This window comes from Pseudophryne corroboree, chromosome 10 (genome assembly GCF_028390025.1).
Source record: "Pseudophryne corroboree isolate aPseCor3 chromosome 10, aPseCor3.hap2, whole genome shotgun sequence".
Taxonomy (NCBI): Eukaryota; Metazoa; Chordata; class Amphibia; order Anura; family Myobatrachidae; genus Pseudophryne; species Pseudophryne corroboree.
Genome location: NC_086453.1, coordinates 382207825 through 382225635, shown reverse-complemented (window position 1 = coordinate 382225635; position 17811 = coordinate 382207825). Strand labels below are relative to the sequence as shown.

General features: G+C 53.2%; 1 protein-coding gene across 19 annotated transcripts in view; it reads right to left on the bottom strand.

The window, feature by feature from the left end:
- KIF1B (kinesin family member 1B) overlaps positions 1–17811 on the bottom strand; it is a 231227-nt gene that overhangs the window by 19245 nt on the left and 194171 nt on the right. For 15 of the 19 annotated variants that reach the window (XM_063943836.1, XM_063943839.1, XM_063943840.1 and 12 more), the window contains 6 exons: positions 17555–17703; positions 13422–13600; positions 13174–13311; positions 7806–8054; positions 4745–4863; positions 4051–4139 (listed from right to left, as the gene is read on the bottom strand). In XM_063943836.1, coding sequence (XP_063799906.1) covers positions 4051–4139; positions 4745–4863; positions 7806–8054; positions 13174–13311; positions 13422–13600; positions 17555–17703 — 923 coding nt within the window. The remainder of the gene's footprint in view (positions 1–4050; positions 4140–4744; positions 4864–7805; positions 8055–13173; positions 13312–13421; positions 13601–17554; positions 17704–17811) is intronic. The other 4 variants (XM_063943850.1, XM_063943851.1, XM_063943855.1 and 1 more) reach the window with 1 other exon arrangement.

The window sequence follows — 17811 nt, the reverse complement described above, 5'->3', positions numbered from 1 at the left end:
TGTACTCCATGTATGGTGACTGCTGCCTCACACTGACCCCACGGAACTCACTACTGGGCTCTCCACAGACTGTTCTCCATGTATGGTGACTGCTGCCTCACACTGACCCCCGGAACTCACTACTGGGCCCTCCGCAGACTGTTCTCCATGTATGGTGACTGCTGCTTCACACTGACCCGCGGAACTCACTACTGGGCCCTCTGCAGACTGTACTCCATGTATGGTGACTGCTGCTTCACACTGACCCCCGGAACTCACTACTGGGCTCTCCACAGACTGTACTCCATGTATGGTGACTGCTGCTTCACACTGACCCCCGGAACTCACTACTGGGCTCTCCGCAGACTGTACTCCATGTATGGTGACTGCTGCATCACACTGACCCCCGGAACTCACTACTGGGCTCTCCACAGACTGTACTCCATGTATGGTGACTGCTGCCTCACACTGACCCCCGGAACTCACTACTGGGCTCTCCGCAGACTGTACTCCATGTATGGTGACTGCTGCTTCACACTGACCCCCGGAACTCACTACTGGGCTCTCCGCAGACTGTACTCCATGTATGGTGACTGCTGCTTCACACTGACCCCCGGAACTCACTACTGGGCTCTCCACAGACTGTACTCCATGTATGGTGACTGCTGCTTCACACTGACCCCCGGAACTCACTACTGGGCTCTCTGCAGACTGTACTCCATGTATGGTGACTGGTGCCTCACACTGACCCCCGGAACTCACTACTGGGCTCTCCGCAGACTGTACTCCATGTATGGTGACTGCTGCCTCACACTGACCCCCGGAACTCACTACTGGGCTCTCCACAGACTGTACTCCATGTATGGTGACTGCTGCCTCACACTGACCCCCGGAACTCACTACTGGGCTCTCTGCAGACTGTACTCCATGTATGGTGACTGCTGCCTCACACTGACCCCCGGAACTCACTACTGGGCTCTCTGCAGACTGTACTCCATGTATGGTGACTGCTGCCTCACACTGACCCCCGGAACTCACTACTGGGCTCTCCGCAGACTATACTCCATGTATGGTGACTGCTGCTTCACACTGACCCCCGGAGCTCACTACTGGGCTCTCTGCAGACTGTACTCCATGTATGGTGACTGCTGCCTCACACTGACCCCCGGAACTCACTACTGGGCTCTCCACAGACTGTACTCCATGTATGGTGACTGCTGCCTCACACTGACCCCTGGAGCTCACTACTGGGCTCTCCACAGACTGTACTCCATGTATTGTGACTGCTGCTTCACACTGACCCCCGGAACTCACTACTGGGCTCTCTGCAGACTGTACTCCATGTATGGTGACTGCTGCCTCACACTGACCCCCGGAACTCACTACTGGGCTCTCTGCAGACTGTACTCCATGTATGGTGACTGCTGCCTCACACTGACCCCCGGAACTCACTACTGGGCTCTCCACAGACTGTACTCCATGTCTGGTGACTGCTGCCTCACACTGACCCCGGAACTCACTACTGGGCTCTCCACAGACTGTATTCCATGTATGGTGACTGCTGCCTCACACTGACCCCCGGAACTCACTACTGGGCTCTCTGCAGACTGTAATCCATGTATGGTGACTTCTGCTTCACACTGACCCCCGGAACTCACTACTGGGCTCTCCACAGACTGTACTCCATGTATGGTGACTGCTGCTTCACACTGACCCCCGGAACTCACTACTGGGCTCTCCACAGACTGTACTCCATGTATGGTGACTGCTGCCTCACACTGACCCCCGGAACTCACTACTGGGCTCTCCACAGACTGTATTCCATGTATGGTGACTGCTGCCTCACACTGACCCCGGAACTCACTACTGGGCTCTCTGCAGACTGTACTTCATGTATGGTGACTGCTGCCTCACACTGACCCCGGAACTCACTACTGGGCTCTTCGCAGACTGTACTCCATGTATGGTGACTGGTGCCTCACACTGACCTCCGGAGCTCTCTACTGGGCTCTCTGCCGACTGTACTCCATGTATGGTGACTGCTGCCTCACACTGACCCCCGGAACTCACTACTGGGCTCTCCGCAGACTGTATTCCATGTATGGTGACTGCTGCCTCACACTGACCCCGGAACTCATTACTGGGCCCTCCAGAGACTGTACTCCATGTATGGTGACTGCTGCCTCACACTGACCCCCGGAGCTCACTACTGGGCTCTCTGCAGACTGTACTCCATGTATGGTGACTGCTGCTTCACACTGACCCCCGGAACTCACTACTGGGCTCTCTGCAGACTGTACTCCATGTATGGTGACTGCTGCCTCACACTGACCCCCCGAACTCACTACTGGGCCCTCCGGAGACTGTACTCCATGTATGGTGACTGCTGCTTCACACTGACCCCCGGAGCTCACTACTGGGCTCTCCGCAGACTGTACTCCATATGTATGGTGACTGCTGCCTCACACTGACCCCCGGAACTCACTACTGGGCTCTCTGCAGACTGTACTCCATGTATGGTGACTGGTGCTTCACACTGACCCACGGAACTCACTACTGGGCTCTCCACAGACTGTACTCCATGTATGGTGACTGGTGCCTCACACTGACCCCCGTAACTCACTACTGGGCTCTCTGCAGACTGTACTCCATGTATGGTGACTGCTGCCTCACACTGACCCCCGGAGCTCACTACTGGGGTCTCCGCAGACTGTACTCCATGTATGGTGACTGCTGCCTCACACTGACCCCCGGAACTCACTACTGGGGTCTCCGCAGACTGTACTCCATGTATGGTGACTGCTGCCTCACACTGACCCCCGGAGCTCACTACTGGGCTCTCTGCAGACTGTACTCCATGTATGGTGACTGCTGCCTCACACTGACCCCCGGAGCTCACTACTGGTCTGTCCGCAGACTGTACTCCATGTATGGTGACTGCTGCCTCACACTGACCCCTGGAGCTCACTACTGGGCTCTCCGCAGACTGTACTCCATGTATGTTGACTGCTGCCTCACACTGACCCCTGGAACTCACTACTGGGCTCTCCGCAGACTGTACTCCATGTATGGTGACTGCTGCTTCACACTGACCCCCGGAACTCACTACTGGGCTCTCTGCAGACTGTACTCCATGTATGGTGACTGGTGCCTCACACTGACCCCCGGAACTCACTACTGGGCTCTCCGCAGACTGTACTCCATGTATGGTGACTGCTGCCTCACACTGACCCCCGGAACTCACTACTGGGCCCTCCGGAGACTGTACTCCATGTATGGTGACTGCTGCTTCACACTGACCCCCGGATCTCACTACTGGGCTCTCCGCAGACTGTACTCCATATGTATGGTGACTGCTGCCTCACACTGACCCCCGGAACTCACTACTGGGCTCTCTGCAGACTGTACTCCATGTATGGTGACTGGTGCTTCACACTGACCCACGGAACTCACTACTGGGCTCTCCACAGACTGTACTCCATGTATGGTGACTGGTGCCTCACACTGACCCCCGTAACTCACTACTGGGCTCTCTGCAGACTGTACTCCATGTATGGTGACTGCTGCCTCACACTGACCCCCGGAGCTCACTACTGGGGTCTCCGCAGACTGTACTCCATGTATGGTGACTGCTGCCTCACACTGACCCCCGGAACTCACTACTGAGCTCTCTGCAGACTGTACTCCATGTATGGTGACTGGTGCCTCACACTGACCCCCGGAACTCACTACTGGGCACTCTGCAGACTGTACTCCATGTATGGTGACTGGTGCCTCACACTGACCCCCGGAACTCACTACTGGGCTCTCTGCAGACTGTACTCCATGTATGGTGACTGCTGCCTCACACTGAGCCCCGGAGCTCACTACTGGGCTCTCCACAGACTGTTCTCCATGTATGGTGACTGGTGCCTCACACTGACCCCCGGAACTCTCTACTGGGCTCTCCGCAGACCATGTGTACAGACCACTGACCCAAGGTGAGTAAGTGCTGAAATACATCTCTTAGTACATCTTCATAGTGATGTCTAGCATCTCACGTGTCTCTCCAGCGCTCACTGCGTAAGTTACCTTAGTGAAGTAATCATTGTCATCAAATGAGATCTTGGCGGTTCCCGACTGGCGAATGCCCGATCCGTAATCTGGAGCTTCCTCGTCACCTGAGAAACACAGTAAGACAAAGAATTAGATCTGGTATTACAGAGAGACAGTAGGTTATGTAGACTGGAGGGACTAATAACACTTTCTGCCTCATCGATCTGTAGCGCTAGCAAGAGTGCCAGCCTGGCAACGCTGGACCACCTACGCTGGCTCAGCAACGGTGCGCAGGCCCGGCTACGCTGCCTCAGCAACGGTGCGCAGGCCCGGCTACGCTGGCTCAGCAACGGTGCGCAGGCCCGGCTACGCTGGCTCAGCAACGGTGCGCAGACCCGGCTACGCTGCCTCAGCAACGGTGCGCAGACCCGGCTACGCTGCCTCAGCAACGGTGCGCAGACCCGGCTACGCTGCCTCAGCAACGGTGCGCAGACCCGGCTACGCTGCCTCAGCAACGGTGCGCAGACCCGGCTACGCTGCCTCAGCAACGGTGCGCAGACCCGGCTACGCTGCCTCAGCAACGGTGCGCAGACCCGGCTGTGGATTAAAACAGAACTAGACTGGCTGATTGGCGCACCATGGTGAGAGAATGACCTATAGGTGGGAAAGTATAGGGTGGAAATGACAATATGTCAGGTGGCAGGGGATGATGTCAGATGGCGGCACTTACCAGCTATTGCCTGCACTGCGACGCGCAGAAACCCCCGGACGTCTCCTTTCTCACTCACTACGGCCACCCGATGGACCAGGGGCACCGGGAAAAGCAAGTTACTGAGGTACACAAAAGCTCTGTAACAGACGGATGGAGGATGTGTTAGGAGACCGTACAGACGCCATAAATCCTCCGACCATCTAATAACCAAAAGCACCCTCCCCGCCCCACGCCCGTTCAGACAGAAACTATGAGTGACTGACGTCATGCGGGCTCACAGACAGCAATGAACCCTACGTGGCACAGGAGATGAGCCGGTAGTCAGCACTGCCCGCTATCAGACACAAACCCTCTATTCACATTACAGGGATTAGAAGTAACACAAATTATAAAACAAAATACAACACACAGTATGTAACAAAGCATAATCCATGAAAAGAATACAAAAAGCATAAAACAAGATTAAGAAGCCATGTTATAACATTACAAACAGAAAATGAAATATAAAGTAATTATTAAAAAGCTGCAAAATAAGAACTACAGATTAAATTAGTCTACAGTTCCAGACCTCAGGTCTCTGCAGGAGGGGCGTCCCAGGTACAGCCGGGGAACCGGCAACGCAACTCAGGTTCTTTCTGCTAAGAGATTTATACTAAGAATACGCTGCACTTTGTATAATATAAGGTAATGCGTGCGGCGATGCAGCCCCATTTACAGACAAAAGCCGCCTGCTTCTGCCTTTAACAGCAATTTCCACTTTTAATATCGAAATCTTAGCACTTGCCAGACCTGCAGGCTATTCCGTTGGGCTCAAGACTGGCTCATTTGTCTAATTACTGTGCATTTATAGATATATACACAGGCTACGTCTGTGCGGATAACCAGCCAGGCACTAGCCTATGGTCACCCTGCACAGCGGACAGAGAGAGATGCACAAAGCCATTATTTTGCTCATGTCCTGTTTTTTCGCTCAGTCACCGTCCAGATCTAGCTATGGAGAATAAGTCGCATGTACTAATCCCAGGATATGTATTACCCTGATCGGGGGAATACCAACTGTAAGATGCTATAGCAGTCCACTGACGAGGGGTCTGATCTACAGGGACCACAAATCTGACTGACTGGGAGACAACATTTATAATTAACATTGTATTGAATTATTTAGAATTGCTGCCTTGTATGTTACATCATACATGGATCTCCTGCAAAATCCTACATTCAGGAAGCATGGACACACAGAAAGGACGGGTGCAGTGTCAATGGCAGCACATTAGAGGAAGGGTGCGGCGGCCAATGGGAGCCCATCAGAGGACAGGTGTGGTGGCCAATGGGAGCCCATCAGAGGACAGGTGTGGTGGCCAATGGGAGCCCATCTGAGGACAGGTGCGGTGGCCAATGGGAGCCCATCTGAGGACAGGTGCGGCGGCCAATGGGAGCCCATCAGAGGACAGGTGTGGTGGCCAATGTGAGCCCATCAGATTCTAGTGTCCATTAGGACGTGAATGTTCCCTTTGTTACAGGACCTCTCTCCTCTGCTATACTATGTCATCCTTGTACGACCTTCATGCCAATCAATGCTAGTATTTAAAACGTGCCAGTCACAAACACCCAGTGGAGGCAGCCATCTTGTGGGCGGATCCAATAGTTGGAATTTTCAATTCACAACAAACTGTTCCCATTGAACTTAATGGCGACATACGTGCTGTCTATTCGGCATCCATTGCCACCTATAACACGCCACCCACACACCATCCTGAGCCGTGGGTGTAACGGGGTGAGACGGTATGAGTGACAAATAATAGAATACCTCTGCAATAGCTTCCCCTGCCGTCGGCCACTCGCTATCCGCCATGCTGGAGGAGAGGGAGTGAAGGTGACGGACAGCGAAGAACAGCGAGCCGCCCTCCTCCTCTTCCCCACCTGAGGAGACCTCGCCTCATTCTCATGATTGCTGAACTCACAAAATGGCTGCCACCTCTGTGGGTAGGTGACTGTACACTTTCAAGCAGGGGTCTTTATGTCCGGAAAACCCCTCAACCACAGCCAGGGACCCGAGGAAGGGAACGAGCTATTAGCAGCGAGGTTGGTGAGGTGATGGCAAAACAAAACAAACCACGGACCAAACACAAATCAATATATGCTTTGTTTTCTTGACAAAAAGAAAAGTAAATAATGAATGAAGATTGACCCAAGGGACTGTCACACTCCCTAGCGCACTGTAATGGCCGACTCCCAACATGCGACAAGAGACAGCTGGAACGACAAGCTCTCACCCTCCCCACCTGACAGCAAGAACAAGGCTGGAAATAAGAGCATTCAGGATGTACTGCATGTGTGTTGCACAGGCTGTGTTAGAGTACTCACGGTGCCTTTGCCACATTCCAACAATGAAGGCGGCCATTTTGAGGAAATCACTGAGATGTGAATGCTGCTACGTGTTACAGTAAGTCGCTGCTTTTAGCCATGTCGCGTAACATCTTACCGAGGCACTGGTTTCCAAGGTACACATAGGATCCACTCTCATGAATATTTATGCAACCCACAAAATGGATTCCTCAACTGCGTGCAGCGATAGCTAGAGTTTTATATGTTTTCAGTCATAAAATTACTATGTGGCCTTGGTCGGTGACTTGGTCACACAGCCTTAAATTTACAGTAGTAAAATCTCATAGTAGCCAGCCCTCAGCCATTGGTTCGTTAAAGGCTACACAGCACAGAGGAAGCCATTTTGTGGGCTGGGCTTTGCACCTGAGGAGTCAGTGATGTTACTGGTTCCTAGTGACGTGATAGGCTGCAGCCACTTGGTACACTTTAAGGTGGACATTCTAAGAGCGGATATTTGGCCAGAAGACAGTTCTGAGGATGAAGGGGGGAGGGTGCAGCATTAAATTCTGGCCTCCTAGCAGCCTCCAGGAGGACTACAGAGTCTACTGTGTCGATGAGAAGACCACGCGTGTCCTGTACTGCCTTCTCATGTGTGGCGTGTAAACAGAGGAAACAGGAACGTTGCATGCTAATAATATGGGGTTATGGTAAGAGCTTGTCCTTCCATGCCCTCTCCTTGCACAACCTCACCAACCTTCCTACTAAACTGAACCATGGGGAGCGGTCATAAAATGGGTCATGCCCATCGCTGAAGAGATCAGATCCTTCCTCATTCCCCGCATCGGAACCCGTGTCGTCCACAAAGGGCTCGTCCTCGAAGTCTTCCATCTGGTCCTGCTGCTCATCGGCCAGCTCCGTGATGTCAGAATCTGCTGTTGAAAAGGTGGGGGACGGGGTGCGGTCTGCCAGCCGCTCGTTCACGCAGCCGTGGAATATGGGAGAACTAGACATTGGTAACGGAAGAGTCGTTATCACAACCCAGTGGTACAGGAGGGGGTTTCGGAGTGTGTACTCCAAAACGTCACCAGCAAAACAAAGCATAAATGGAACTAATGAGAGGCAAGCGTGACCTGGGGGGTGAGGAGCGGGGTCAACTCGGGGGCCACAGAAATAAAAGAGCGAAGCGGAGCAGGGTCAGGGTGCAAACACAAACCAAAATAACATACTTTTTCTGTGCAAAATAATAACACAAAGTCCTGGGAAAACTGAAATGGCGCAGGAATGATGACATGATTGTTTTTATCATAAACGTATTCATTAAAAAACATTGAGTACTGCGCTGCCACGTAACACTCGCTGTAACTTAGCATGGAATGTAGCATGAAGCAGGTTATCAAAGGCAATAATTACATTTTATCACCACAGTAAGCGTGCCCGTTGTCTGCACAGTGGAGGCGGCCATTTTGTGAGGTGAACCAATATTCACAAAGCAGCTGAGCAATCCCCGATCAGCCACCGGCACCCGTGAGGCGGCTATTTTTGTTTAGTGCACTAATATTTTACACTCACGAAACAGACTAGATAAAATTACACGCAAAACTGGTCATTTGCCAACAAAATGGACGTCATCCAGCGGAACAAAATATGGGCTGTTTCAACAAAATGGCTGCCTCCGTTATGTGCAGGCAATAGGTGCACTTTCTTAGAACTGAAAACCTGGAGAGAAAACGTAGATTGGGCCGATGCAAGGGCATTCCAGAACACTGGAATGACCGGTGGCACACAGCGCGGCACAGGAGGGGAGTAACTGGGAAGCCGGCATGGGCAACCGTACAGAGAAACCTCTGCAGAAATGTGTTTCCATGACAGCAGGAACGTTCTGTGCTCAGCGTATGCCAGCGAGTCCCACCAGGAGCAAAGCTGCCCATATCTCACTGTACTGCGTATTACAATGTGAGTGCTGCTAGGGGGAGATTAATACACGAGCGCAGGGTGGGCAACACACAAGTGCGGGGCGGGAAATGCACGAGCGCGGGGCGGGCAACACACCAGCGCGGGGCGGGTGTCACACACTGAGCACACAGAACGACAGTGTAACGCTATGCTTAGTCACTCAGCTGTAAGTAGACGCCATCCCACCATGTGACCATTTGGCTTCTCCTATTAATTAGCCGCAGTAACACCAGTAAGCATTCATTTCTCTATTAATGAGCTGTAAGGGCATCTGATATAGGGACTAAACCCTAGTACGCTAATGGGCATAAAGCAGTCTGATAATAATACATACACAGACTTCTATGTACATATAAAGAAACAGCAGGATCCCGCGCCACGATTTACACAGAAACCCTCAGTAAATATCACCCACAACACACAGACAATAGACCAGCAGACCCAGGACCGTGCCCAGAATTACTGTACTGCTAATTACTACTTTATTTTAATCTAGACTTACTGAGACCGTATCATAATTATCATTTAGCATGAAGAAACCAGCCCAATATATTACACGTAAGCCTTATTATATGCCAACAGCATGAAGCCTGGCACTAAATCCGTCATCCACAAGGGCCAGTTACAGAGGCATCTGCTGGCTTCATACACCAGGTCACAAGGCACAGTTGTGCTGTTACCCACCAATCAGACACTAGCTCCTATCCCGGACATACCAGGCCAGAATAGAAGCCTTCATACATCCGGTCACATGGCACAGTTGTGCTGTTACCCACCAATCAGACACTAGCTCCTATCCCGGCCATAGAGGCCAGCATAGAGGCCTTCATACACCAGGTCACATGGTACAGTTGTGCTGTTACCCACCAATCAGACACTAGCTCCTATCCCGGACATACCAGGCCAGAATAGAAGCCTTCATACACCAGGCCACATGGTACAGTTGTGCTGTTACCCACCAATCAGATACTAGCTCCTATCCCGGCCACACCAGGCCAGGATAGAAGCCTTCATACACCAGGTCACATGGCACAGTTGTGCTGTTACCCACCAATCAGACACTAGCTCCTATCCCGGCCATAGAGGCCTTCATACACCAGGTCACATGGTACAGTTGTGCGGTTACCCACCAATCAGACACTAGCTCCTATCCCGGCCATAGAGGCCAGCATAGAGGCCTTCATACACCAGGTCACATGGTACAGTTGTGCTGTTACCCACCAATCAGACACTAGCTCCTATCCCGGACATACCAGGCCAGAATAGAAGCCTTCATACATCCGGTCACATGGCACAGTTGTGCTGTTACCCACCAATCAGACACTAGCTCCTATCCCGGCCATAGAGGCCAGCATAGAGGCCTTCATACACCAGGTCACATGGTACAGTTGTGCTGTTACCCACCAATCAGACACTAGCTCCTATCCCGGACATACCAGGCCAGAATAGAAGCCTTCATACACCAGGCCACATGGTACAGTTGTGCTGTTACCCACCAATCAGATACTAGCTCCTATCCCGGCCACACCAGGCCAGGATAGAAGCCTTCATACACCAGGTCACATGGCACAGTTGTGCTGTTACCCACCAATCAGACACTAGCTCCTATCCCGGCCATAGAGGCCTTCATACACCAGGTCACATGGTACAGTTGTGCGGTTACCCACCAATCAGACACTAGCTCCTATCCCGGCCATAGAGGCCAGCATAGAGGCCTTCATACACCAGGTCACATGGTACAGTTGTGCTGTTACCCACCAATCAGACACTAGCTCCTATCCCGGACATACGAGGCCAGAATAGAAGCCTTCATACACCAGGTCACATGGCACAGTTGTGCTGTTACCCACCAATCAGACACTAGCTCCTATCCCAGACATACCAGGCCAGAATAGAAGCCTTCATACATCAGGTCACATGGCACAGTTGTGCTGTTACCCACCAATCAGACACTAGCTCCTATCCCGGCCATAGAGGCCTTCATACACCAGGTCACATGGTACAGTTGTGCGGTTACCCACCAATCAGACACTAGCTCCTATCCCGGCCATAGAGGCCAGCATAGAGGCCTTCATACACCAGGTCACATGGTACAGTTGTGCTGTTACCCACCAATCAGACACTAGCTCCTATCCCGGACATACGAGGCCAGAATAGAAGCCTTCATACACCAGGTCACATGGCACAGTTGTGCTGTTACCCACCAATCAGACACTAGCTCCTATCCCAGACATACCAGGCCAGAATAGAAGCCTTCATACATCCGGTCACATGGTACAGTTGTGCTGTTACCCACCAATCAGACACTAGCTCCTATCCCGGCCATAGAGGCCAGCATAGAGGCCTTCATACACCAGGTCACATGGTACAGTTGTGCTGTTACCCACCAATCAGACACTAGCTCCTATACCGGACATACCAGGCCAGAATAGAAGCCTTCATACACCAGGCCACATGGTACAGTTGTGCTGTTACCCACCAATCAGATACTAGCTCCTGTCCCGGCCACACCAGGCCAGGATAGAAGCCTTCATACACCAGGTCACATGGCACAGTTGTGCTGTTACCCACCAATCAGACACTAGCTCCTATCCCGGCCATAGAGGCCTTCATACACCAGGTCACATGGTACAGTTGTGCGGTTACCCACCAATCAGACACTAGCTCCTATCCCGGCCATAGAGGCCAGCATAGAGGCCTTCATACACCAGGTCACATGGTACAGTTGTGCTGTTACCCACCAATCAGACACTAGCTCCTATCCCGGCCATACCAGGCCAGGATAGAAGCCTTCATACACCAGGTCACATGGTACAGTTGTGCTGTTACCCACCAATCAGACACTAGCTCCTATCCCGGACATACGAGGCCAGAATAGAAGCCTTCATACACCAGGTCACATGGCACAGTTGTGCTGTTACCCACCAATCAGACACTAGCTCCTATCCCGGCCATACTAGGCCAGGATAGAAGCCTTCATACACCAGGTCACATGGCACAGTTGTGCTGTTACCCACCAATCAGACACTAGCTCCTATCCCGGCCATAGAGGCCAGGATAGAGGCCTTCATACACCAGGTCACATGGTACAGTTGTGCGGTTACCCACCAATCAGACACTAGCTCCTATCCCGGACATATCAGGCCAGAATAGAAGCCTTCATACACCAGGTCACATGGCACAGTTGTGCTGTTACCCACCAATCAGACACTAGCTCCTATCCCGGCCATACCAGGCCAGGATAGAAGCCTTCATACACCAGGTCACATGGCACAGTTGTGCTGTTAGCCACCAATCAGACACTAGCTCCTATCCCGGCCATACCAGGCCAGGATAGAAGCCTTCATACACCAGGTCACATGGCACAGTTGTGCTGTTACCCACCAATCAGACACTAGCTCCTATCCTGGCCATAGAGGCCAGGATAGAGGCCTTCATACATACACCAGGTCACATGGTACAGTTGTGCGGTTACCCACCAATCAGACACTAGCTCCTATCCCGGACATACGAGGCCAGAATAGAAGCCTTCATACACCAGGTCACATGGCACAGTTGTGCTGTTACCCACCAATCAGACACTAGCTCCTATCCCGGCCATACTAGGCCAGGATAGAAGCCTTCATACACCAGGTCACATGGCACAGTTGTGCTGTTACCCACCAATCAGACACTAGCTCCTATCCCGGCCATAGAGGCCAGGATAGAGGCCTTCATACACCAGGTCACATGGTACAGTTGTGCGGTTACCCACCAATCAGACACTAGCTCCTATCCCGGCCATAGAGGCCAGCATAGAGGCCTTCATACACCAGGTCACATGGTACAGATGTGCTGTTACCCACCAATCAGACACTAGTTCCTATCCCGGCCATACCAGGCCAGAATAGAAGCCTTCATACACCAGGTCACATGGTACAGTTGTGCTGTTACCCACCAATCAGACACTGGCTTCTATCCTGTATTAGACAGGTCAGGGGACAACAATCTCTGTTGATATGGTTACAGCATTAAGGGGATATAACTTTCACATACCATGCAGGTACAATGAGCAGTATGACAACCTCACATGCATTATAGGCTCCGTGCCATCATGTTATATATACAGGGAGCTGTAATACTTCACTACTAATGAAATGTAACAAAGGCTCACGAGAAATGGAAGCTACCTGCCAACGAGCTTGAACCAGTGGAAACGGTCGTAGAAGGGGTCACCGCCATTTATTGCGGTGTCAGAATCATCTTGGACATTGGACGCCATTTCTCCTGCGCGGTCGTACATCTCTCGCATCTGTTCCAGCCGCAATCTGGGGGAAGAGATACAAGTGTACAGTATTTAGAGACCGCTCACCTGTCACAGGCCACCTATCGGGCAGTGCAGAAAGCTACAAATACACATATAGCAGCAGAGACTCGCCTGAGCTTCTCCAGCGACCAGTAGTGGGTGGCCCCATTTTTTAGGTCCTGCACTTCTACAGCAACCACGGTGCGAGGGAAAGGCTGGTCCTCCGGGATTTTCTCCGCATCAGGAGGGAGCAGCTCCGGAGGAAGAGGAGAGTACAGGGTGTCTGTCAGCAGCACAAACTGGAACTGCACCTATAGGGGGAGAGAAGGAGGGAGGGGAGAGTGCAGGGTGTCAGAACTGCACCTATAGGGGGAGAGGAGGAGGGAGGGGAGAGTGCAGGGTGTCAGAACTGCACCTACAGGGGGAGAGAAGCAGGGGAGAGTGCAGGGTGTCAGAACTGCACCTATAGGGGGAGAGGAGGAGGAAGAGGGGAGTACAGGGTGTCAGAACTGCACCTATAGGGGGAGAGAAGAAGGGAGGGGAGAGTGCAGGGTGTCAGAACTGCACCTACAGGGGGAGAGAAGGAGGGGAGAGTGCAGGGTGTCAGAACTGCACCTATAGGGGTAGAGAAGGAGGGAGGGGAGAGTGCAGGGTGTCAGAACTGCACCTACAGGGGGAGAGAAGGAGGGGAGAGTGCAGGGTGTCAGAACTGCACCTACAGGGGGAGAGAAGGAGGGGAGAGTGCAGGGTGTCAGAACTGCACCTATAGGGGGAGAGAAGGAGAGAGGGGAGAGTGCAGGGTGTCAGAACTGCACCTACAGGGGGAGAGAAGGAGGGAGGGGAGAGTGCAGGGTGTCAGAACTGCACCTACAGGAGGAGAGGAGGAGGAAGAGGGGAGTACAGGGTGTCAGAACTGCACCTACAGGGGGAGAGGAGGAGGAAGAGTACAGGGTGTCAGAACTGCACCTACAGGGGAGAGAGGAGGAGGAGAGGGAGTACAGGGTGTCAGAACTGCACCTTACAGGGGGAGAGAAGGAGGGAGGGGAGAGTACAGGGTGTCAGAACTGCACCTACAGGGGGAGAGGAGGAGGAAGAGGGGAGTACAGGGTGTCAGAACTGCACCTATAGGGGGGGGAGAGAAGGAGGGAGGGGAGGAGTGCAGGGTGTCAGAACTGCACCTACAGGGGGGGGGGAATGAGGAAGGGGAGAGTACAGGGTATCAGAACTGCACCTACAGGGGGGGGGAGAATGAGGGAGGGGAGAGTACAGGGTATCAGAACTGCACCTACAGGGGGGGAGAATGAGGGAGGGGAGGCAGGGTGTCAGAACTGCACCTACAGGGGGGAGAGATGAGGGAGGGGAGAGTACAGGGTGTCAGAACTGCACCTACAGGGGGAGAGGAGGATGGAGGGGAGAGTACAGGGTGTCAGAACTGCACCTACAGGGGGGGAGAAATGAGGGAGAGGGAGAGTACAGGGTGTCAGAACTGCACCTACAGGGGGGGGAGAATGAGGGAGGGGAGGCAGGGTGTCAGAACTGCACCTACAGGGGGGGGAGAATGAGGGAGGGGAGAGTACAGGGTGTCAGAACTGCACCTACAGGGGGGGGAGAATGAGGGAGGGGAGAGTACAGGGTATCAGAACTGCACCTACAGGGGGGGAGGAGAATGAGGGAGGGGAGGCAGGGTGTCAGAACTGCACCTACAGGGGGGGGGAGAATGAGGGAGGGGGAGAGTACAGGGTGTCAGAACTGCACCTACAGGGGGGGAGAATGAGGGAGGGGAGAGTACAGGGTGTCAGAACTGCACCTACAGGGGGGAGGAGATGGAGGGGAGAGTACAGGGTGTCAGAACTGCACCTACAGGGGGGGAGAATGAGGGAGGGGAGAGTGCAGGGTGTCAGAACTGCACCTACAGGGGGGGGGGGGGGGGAGAATGAGGGAGGGGAGAGTACAGGGTGTCAGAACTGCACCTACAGGGGGGGGGAGAATGAGGGAGGGGAGAGTACAGGGTGTCAGAACTGCACCTACAGGGGGAGAGAATGAGGGAGGGGAGAGTACAGGGTGTCAGAACTGCACCTACAGGGGGGGAGAATGAGGGAGGGGAGAGTACAGGGTATCAGAACTGCACCTACAGGGGGGGGAGAGAATGAGGGAGGGGAGAGTGCACGGTATCAGAACTGCACCTACAGGGGGAGAGAATGAGGGAGGGGAGAGTACAGGGTATCAGAACTGCACCTACAGGGGGAGAGAATGAGGGAGGGAGGTAAGGGTGTCAGAACTGCACCTACAGGGGAGAGAAAGAGGGAGGGAGAGTACAGGGTGTCAGAACTGCACCTACAGGGGGAGAGAATGAGGGAGGGGAGAGTACAGGGTGTCAGAACTGCACCTACAGGGGGGGGGGGGGAGAATGAGGAGGGGAGGGGAGGCAGGGTGTCAGAACTGCACCTACAGGGGGGGGACAATGAGGGAGGGGAGAGTACAGGGTGTCAGAACTGCACCTTACAGGGGGGGGAGAATGAGGGAGGGAGAGTACAGGGTGTCAGAACTGCACCTACAGGGGGAGAGAATGAGGGAGGGGAGAGTACAGGGTGTCAGAACTGCACCTACAGGGGTAGAGGAGATGGAGGGGAGAGTACAGGGTGTCAGACTGCACCTACAGGGGGAGAGAATGAGGGAGGGGAGAGTAAAGGGTGTCAGAACTGCACCTACAGGGGAGAGAATGAGGGAGGGGAGAGTACAGGGTGTCAGAACTGCACCTACAGGGGGAAGAATGAGGAGGGAGAGTACAGGGTGTCAGAACTGCACTACAGGGGTAGAGGAGGATGGAGGGAGAGAGTACAGGGTGTCAGAACTGCACCTACAGGGGACAGAAGATGGAGGGGAGCGTACAGGGTGTCAGAACTGCACCTACAGGGGACAGAAGGAGGGAGGGGAGAGTACAGGGTATCAGAACTGCACCTACAGGGGGAGAATGAGGGAGGGGAGAGTACAGGGTGTCAGAACTGCACCTACAGGGGACAGAAGGATGGAGGGGAGAGTACAGGGTATCAGAACTGCACCTACAGGGGGGGAGAATGAGGGAGGGGAGGCAGGGTGTCAGAACTGCACCTACAGGGGGGGGAGAATGAGGGAGGGGAGGCAGGGTGTCAGAACTGCACCTACAGGGGGGGGAGAATGAGGGAGGGGAGGCAGGGTGTCAGAACTGCACCTACAGGGGGGGGAGAATGAGGGAGGGGAGGCAGGGTGTCAGAACTGCACCTACAGGGGGGGGGAGAATGAGGGAGGGGAGGCAGGGTGTCAGAACTGCACCTACAGGGGGCATAAAGTCATTAATGGTCTTTTTCTATATAACACTGAACTGTCATACTGTATCGGTCAGCAAGCAGTCAGGATCATTAACCCATTAGAACAATGACAAAGACTGCAGCGTTCCCTGTGCTTGTCGCCTTTGGACCAAAAACAACTGAATAACGAGGAACGGGAAATGGATTTTTCAAAAGGTAACTTCCAGTAAGCTGGGTAAACGCTATACAGATGTGTCCTCATACATCTCTGCTTCAGTTGCGCCAGACAGCCAGTCCCAGCGCGCCAGGACCGTGAGACTCTGCTAGCATGTTGCGTCTTCTTACCGAAAATGCATCTTAGTTGCAACGCAGTGCTAATAGGACGCACCGGGAGACTGCGCTCAGTAATGTGATGTATCTGTGTGCGACTGAGTCTCTGATCTGTACACAAAATGTTACAATGTAGCAGCCGCAGCTTTTTTCCAATACAAGTTCTGTTCTGCTCCGTATACAGACTCAGACGCACACAGTATACAGGTATCACGTTGCTCCGCGCAGTCGCCTCGTGTGTCGTAGCAGCACCACAAGGCGACTAAAGCGTTTTGGCAAAGAGAAAAAGACACCCAACGCTGGCAGGGCTGCACGGGTCCTCTCAGCTCACTCCCGCCAGGCACCTCACGCTGTGTGGCGTATTGAGACTAGATGTAGGAGGATACATCTGTATTGGACGATGTTGCGTTGCAATACGGATCGCAACGCCCATTATATATTATAGTGTGTACCCTTACTTTAAAGACTTGTGTGGTCCCATTGTCCCCCTATATGTGCAGTACCCCAGATAGGACGATGCTGCTGAGAATGTGGTTTTGTTACAGTAAGCGTGTAACGATATATCGTGCCGCATCGCACCATCGTACAGGTGTGTAACCAGCTTAAGGTGCCGAGGACGGGCAGATGAGATGACAATATGCAGCCTCTGACCTTCTTTTTCAGCTCCACACTGATGGCGTTGGCCTCCTTCAGGTACACGGCGTTCCCCCACAGTAGGTCCCGCAATGACGTGAACTGATGATGCTTCCACTTCTTAAACGCCCACTGCGCCAGCTCAAACTCGTGCTGCGTCCAGGGAACTGGTAGGAAATAGGGGCGCTGGGTTAGACACGGAGAGGAGGCTCAGTATTATAAAGACGTTTCTAATCCCTGCAGCCAGCACACCGCCTGACTGATGACATCACAGA